The 6,646-nt window shown below is 51.3% G+C and overlaps 1 protein-coding gene across 1 annotated transcript in view; it reads left to right on the top strand.

Annotated features, from left to right (window-relative positions):
* The first annotated feature begins 428 nt into the window (after positions 1-428).
* Positions 429-6,646, top strand: part of C2cd2 (C2 calcium dependent domain containing 2) — a 69,540-nt gene continuing 63,322 nt past the window's right edge. Inside the window, exons 1-4 of the mRNA XM_005323468.5 lie at positions 429-493; positions 1,422-1,581; positions 3,150-3,291; positions 3,372-3,571. Coding sequence (XP_005323525.4) covers positions 429-493; positions 1,422-1,581; positions 3,150-3,291; positions 3,372-3,571 — 567 coding nt within the window. The remainder of the gene's footprint in view (positions 494-1,421; positions 1,582-3,149; positions 3,292-3,371; positions 3,572-6,646) is intronic.

Here is a 6,646-nt window from a genome sequence, read left to right as displayed (position 1 = left end):
TCCCCGATGTCTTAAAGATTATTCTTTCACTTATTTTGTCTGGAGTTGTTTCTTACAGGATGGGAAATCCAATCTCTGTATTCCCTTTTGGCTAAATGTGGGACTGAAGCTTTATTTTCTTACTGATAGATTAACTAAAATGCCCCTGAACACCTGGCTCCTGGACATCTGTGGATGCTGTGCCAAAGATCACGATGGAAAATCCCCGAATCCCAAGCAGCTTATGTATGGTATGAGAAAATTCAGTAGAAATTTTCTCAAACTTGATGATTGATGATTATGGTCATTGCCAAATAGAGATTTCCTTATCCCACCATTCCTTTATTATTTGTGGGCTTTCTACTACAAGAAAAGAATGTTCTGTTGATGAAACGTCACATATATCCATCACTCAGTCTTCAATAAACTTCTCCCCTTCTCGATCCGCCATGGCCTGGTTCAGACAGCCTGTGGCCACTTCAGCACCCACTACCATGAAAGAAGATGGAGGGAGGTCAGAATGGAAAGAGACAGGCATTTCATTTCCAATAAGTACATGATCATGGATTTAGAGAATCTGCAGGAATGAGAGATTTGTAACTTGGAATGGCCTGTCCTGGTGGGAGGCCTGGGGCTTAAGCGTCATTAGCTTCACAGTACTTCTGACTGGTTTTGTTGTTGTTGTTGTTTGTGTTGTTTTTTTGTTTTTTCTTTTACAGAATGAAACCTCAGGCACAGCTCTTTACAAGGTTGTCCTAATCTGACGTGGGTCCCAGCCTACCACTGGACACCCTCTACTTCGACTCAATCTCTGGATGACCTGGGGCAAGGGTAGACTCCACGGTGGGAGGCTAGAGTGGCACCTGGCTTACTAGAAGAGGGAAGAATGTTCCTTTGCGTTCTCCCCATTTTGGTGACAGGTGGCATATAGACTCTGGCCTGCCCCCCCCCTCTCATGATGAACACATCAGGAGTCACCTGTCCCCCTCATACAGACTTTTCATGTGTAAGGAAGCGAAAGGAAGCAAGGTGTTGTTCTAAGTGTTACCAGGATGATTTAAAAGTAGGTTTTCACAGCATTGAAGTTGTATCTTCACGTTGATTTCTTACAATTTACCAAAAAACACTCTGTTCAGCAGATCACAGTCGGATTATTGAACAGTGGGTAAAGTTGGATGTTGTTATCTCTCCTGCGTTTTAGATTCTAAAGGCAATATCTGCCAGTTGGGAAGGATTCATTCCTATGGCTCCTTCACATTTTTGAAGTGTTTTGAATAGTGGGGGAATTTTGCCCTAAAGATCGTGCTGACCATCCTCCTGTTCTCTGGGTCTTCTCGTTGAGCGTTCCTGTACTTTCAGTATGCCTAATAAGTTGTTTCTAGAACTCCAGAGGACCCTCACTTGCCTTGGTGAGTTCCTTGTTCCTTGTTCCCACTTCTCAGCACCAGCACACTGTCTGATCCAGCCAGGGGTCAGGCAGCCCCTCCTGGCTTCAAGTTTGGATTCCAGTCAGGTCCCACCAATGGGAAGCTCCCGTTGGTGGAGATGCTGGCCTCCCGTTGGCTGAGTCAGGAGCCTTCTCCCATCTGCAGCCTGCAGAGTGTAGGTTAAAGAGCTTGGGCCAGGCCTGGTGGCACATGCCTGCAATCCCAGCAACTCAGGAGGCTGACACAGGAGGACTGCAGGTTTGAGGCCAGCCGCAGCAACTTAGTGAGACCCCGTCTCAAAAAAGGACTGAGGGTGTAGCTGCATGGTTGAGCGCCCCTGGGTTCAATCCCCAGAACTCAAACACACACACACACACACACACACACACAAACAAAAAGCTTGGTGTCTGTCCAGGTAGGACAGTGAGGAACAAAAATAGAGGCAGATCATTCTGCGGCTGTTCTCAAAACGTAGGTCAGAGCTTTTCCATTCGGCATTTGTGAAGTTGAGGCCGGACTGTCCGTCCGTAAATCTCTTGGCTGACATCCTGACCTAACCCTCCAGTCGGATACTGTTGGAGATTGTCCTGCTCTGAACGGGAAGCTCCCTGGCCATGCTGAGTGCCCTGCTGCCCCTGAGGGAGGACGGGGCTCCTGCCTCACTTCCCTGTGGTGAGGGAGGCCAGCTCTAACGGCCCCTTGACCTGCAGCAGTGGTGCTGTGGCCTCTGCACTGGCCGGGGGTGGGTTTAGGACATTCAAAGGCTCATCTCTTTATTTTCCCTTTCCTCCCGAGTGTTACTGTCCAAGAGGGGAATGAACTCTTTCCTTCCTCTCTGAACCATCAATGTAGTTCCCTCTTTCTTAGGTGTCTATTATGCAATAGCGAGAAAGCTTAGATGTGCAGGATTTCGTCCCACATACCTGATCTGTGACCAAATGCTCTCAATCACAGACTAGTATGATTTAAAGAACCTTTAGGGGCCGTCTCTCACCAGAATTTAATACTTACATAGTCCATGTCATGTTAGACTAGTATATAAATTCTTTTTTAGTCATAGCCATAAGTTGTCCACTTAGTGTGTGGCACAGAGGACCCTGAGGTGGTATCAAAATGCAGCCACTTAACCTAGAAATAAAGCAGTAATAAAAAAAAAAAAGGAAAAAAAAATCCAGAACAAACAAATGAGTCGTCTCCAGATAGACTCTGAGTCTTACCCCACACAGACTATGTATTAATCTGCTTTTAGTGGCTACGACCAAAATACCTGACAAGAACCATGTAGAGGAGGAAGTTGATTTTGTCTGGGTCCGTTGCTCTGGGCCTGAAGTGAGGCAGAACCTCACGGCGGAAAGGCCTGGGGAGGAACTCTGCTCTGTTCATGACTCTGAGAAGCAGAGAGAGGAAGGGGCCACCCCCAGGGACGCCCCCTCCTCCAGCTAGGCTCCACCTGCCCACAGTTACCACCCGGTCGGCCCATTCAAACTAGGACGGCCTGATGAGGTCACAGCTCCCAGGGTCCCATCATTTCACCTCCCAACACTCCTGCATTAACACAGGAGCTTTTGGGAGACACCTGATATCAAAACCAAGAAAGTTCAAATGGCTTCTTCAAGACCAAAATGGTGGAGGAGAGTGCTCACTTCACAGCACCTAGAACCACAGAATGACCCAGTAAAGTCCAAAAGGCTCTATTTTAATCTCCACCAGCAGAGTCATGATGTCCAGTGTGCACCCACACAGCACGACTACCCACGCAGGAACCCCTTGGCTCCCGTGCGCCCTCTCAGTGTCCGTGGGCAGATGAAGCGGCAGCAGGAAGAAAGGAGAAATACCTGGGATGCAGAATGTCCCTGTGCAGCTGCCGGTGTTGGGGAACACAGATGTGAGTGGTGGGAACATGGGGGACAGTTCTGCCAACGGGCCCACCCTGCTGATCCACACATGCTTCCTTTTAAAAAGCAGTTTACCTGCAGCCCTGCCAGGCTTACGTCAAAGGCTCTGCTGCCTTCCTCAGCAAACCACCTGTCATCCGCAGGAGAAATGCAGGCCCCAGTGCCCATGAGAAGGGCACAGGTTACCCTGGGCGGAAGGCAGGTTGCTGTGACCCTGACACAGACCCGATTCCAGAACTCGGGGAGATCAAGACTCCAGCCATAAACTCCGTAAGAACAGGTTCCAATTAGAAGTGGTCAGCTTGGACCCAGTGACTCCGAGCTGCCCTGGCCCTTTACCTTTGCAGTGGGGACTTGGAAGTCTGATGTCATCCTGCTATCAGTCAGAGAGGTGGACCTGGGCGGGATTCTGGAAACTTCCCAGGACCCAAAACAAAACTGGAGGGCAGGAGGGGCATGCCATCCTCTCTGAGAGATCTACTCTCTCCCCTGAGAGTGCCCCTTGTCCCCTTTTCGAGTTTGGAGATGAAACTCGATTCCCTGCTTCTGCTGGCAAATGGGGTGGCCAGGGCTCAGGCCAGTTTCCTCCTAGGTCCCTTCCTCACAGACCTGAAGGTCAGAATCCACAGGTGAGAATGAAGGGGAGGAGTGAGAAGAGTAGGGTTCATGTGAGTGAGAAGAGCTGGACCCCCAGGAGGGGACAGTGTCTTCCGGGAACCTGAGCCATCAGGAGAAACCCCACCCCTCACCCTCAAACCCCGATTCTTGTGATCAAGTCACAAGTTCACAGAAGGATTCCGGACATGTCACTCGGAGTAACAGGCATGAGATTATTAGGGGGTAGGAAAAGGGAATGGGGCACTCTCCAGGGAAAGAGCAGGTCCTCTCAGAGCGGAGAGGACAGCATGACCCCGACACTCCAGCTTTACAGGGATCCCAGAAGGCTCCAGAGAGTCCCCCAAGCCCACTTTTGATGCACAGGATGACATCCGACCTTCAAGTCCCCACTGCCATGACAACTCTAGGTCACCTTGTCCCATGCTGACCTGTTCTTACAGATTTTGTGGTCAGGAGGATTTGTCTTTATCTCCCTCGGGTCTCTCTTATTATTATTTTGGGCCACATTTCTCCTGCAGATAACAGGGGGTTTTCTGAGGAATGTCATACATCCTGTCCACCTAGAGCCAAGCATGACTACAGGTAAATTGCTTCTTGGAGAAGCATGTGGCGACAGCACAGTGGCCACGGTATAGAACTCTTCTCTTAACCTCGCGTTCCCACCACGCACATCCGTCTGCCCTGTCCCTTCACTAAATTTTGCTATTCTTTGACTGTCTTGCGTCTTTCCTGGAATGCTCTCGAGCAAGACCACAAGAACATGAGGGGAGGGGACGGGGACCGTGGGCGGGCGAGTCTCCTCTGCAACCCTGGGGTTTCCCTGAGATTCCACAAGCAGTGCGACCGGAGAGGGGCTGTTCTCCCCGAGAGCACCACTGCTCCCCTCGCCAGAGACTGCTCAGAGGGGCTCTTTCTCCCGGCTGGCTTTTGCCAAAGACATGTATAGGAAATGAAGGTTCTGCCTGCTTGAAGCTCAGGAGCCCGAGGTTGATCAAGGAAAACAGTGTAATTCAAAGCTCCTGGATGCCACGGCTTCCATGAGAGGGGACAGGGGGACGAAAAACACAGGAGATCTGGGCTTCCATGAGAGGGGATGGGGAACAGAAAACACAGGAGATCTGGGGCTCGCCCTCCTCCAGCAGCACCCCCCCAGGCCTGAGCCTCTGCAGCCTGCTCATCACATCAAAGGGAACTGTGACCTCCTGTGGCCGGCGGCTGCACTGTCTTTTCAGGTAGACCTGATACCCACTGAGGAGGGGGGAGGCCCTGCTGGGGGCTGTCTTTGGAATTTGGAATACCTTGGGGGTGGGGTGCTAGGGGAAAGGTTGGAGGAGAGGAGGGGGACGTAACTTTAGTTAAAATTTGACCCCGAGGGGCTGGAGGAAGTCATCTTGTTAAAGAAACGCCTCCCAGAATTGCTGTATTACAGATTAATCATTAGTCCTCATTTTCCATTAGGAGGTCAGAGCCCTTATAATCCTGTCTCCTCTCAAAGGCCTCACCTCCGGACACTTGTATCGGGGACCAACCCTCCAGCACATGTGGGAGGACATTTGAAATCCCAGCCCTAACAGGTCCACCTGTGGCCCCCAAAGGCTTGTGTTCACCTCACAGTGCAAATGCATGAGTCCACCCCAGAGTCAGTAGCTCCTGGGCTGCTCCAAAGTCTAAGACTGAATTTGCCTCTGAGACCAAGACAAACTCAGCTGTGAGCTCCCGTGAAAACAAAATAAAATTAGCCAGGCATGGTGGCACACCCTGTAAGCCCACCTCACCAGGCGTGTGAGGCAGGAGGATGATAATTGAGGTCAGCCTTGGCAACTTAGTGAGACGCCGGCTCAAAATAAAAAGTGATTTTAAAAACGGGCTGAGGATGAATCTCCCTGGTATAACACCCCTAGGCTCAATCGCCAGTGAAACCCCCACCCCACCCCCAAAACACCAAGTTACACACTACCAAGATGCCATGGCACAGGATCAACACTTCTGTTCCCAAAGGAAGGAGTGGACTAGAGGGAAGAACTGGTTCCAGCAGGACCAGAACCTCAGAGGGCAAGCGTCAGCTCCTGGTGCTCCACGTTTGGCCTCTGGGTCTCAATTAGCATTATGTGACCTTACTGCCTTGACGGCCTCCTGGCCTCGCTCTGCCCGCAGCCTCCTCTGTCTTTGGCATACTTCCTGGCTTCCGACTTGCTGGGGGCAAGCTTTGGCTGCACGCCCATATCTTCATGTGTCTCCCCTCAGGGCTGCCATGCACTCCCTGGCCTCCCGGCTGCCCTCTGAATCTTGGGGAAAGACGCCATGGTCCTTCCTTCTGCATGCCTTCAGAACCATGTGGCAACCCCAAGACGGCCACCAGGGGAGCAGTAGCCAGGCCCCACTTGGAACCTGGCTGCAGTGCCCTCTGAGTGCCTGAACGGCTCAACCAGGGGGAACAAATCCACAGGAAGTAACTCTAAGTGTCCTTGTGCTAACAGGGTGCTCCAGGGTCTCTTCTCAAAACAAAGCCTCTCAAGTGAGTTTAAATGTTTTCTACCCTGGAGTCTGGGGAGTCTGGCCATGTCTTGTCCTCAAGATGTCTTTCCCATGGTCCCATTACAGAGCACTTGGTGGCAACTTCTCCTCCTCCTCCTTCCTCCTCCTCCTCTCCTCCTCCTCCTCCTCCCTCCTCCTCCTCCTCCTCCTCTCCTCTCCCCTTCATCTCCTTCCTCCTCCCTCCTCCCTCTC

The sequence above is a fragment of the Ictidomys tridecemlineatus genome, chromosome 3, assembly GCF_052094955.1.
Source record: "Ictidomys tridecemlineatus isolate mIctTri1 chromosome 3, mIctTri1.hap1, whole genome shotgun sequence".
In the NCBI taxonomy this organism is placed as follows: Eukaryota; Metazoa; Chordata; class Mammalia; order Rodentia; family Sciuridae; genus Ictidomys; species Ictidomys tridecemlineatus.
Note: the sequence above shows the minus strand (reverse complement) of the source record. Positions and strands in the feature narration are given on the sequence as shown.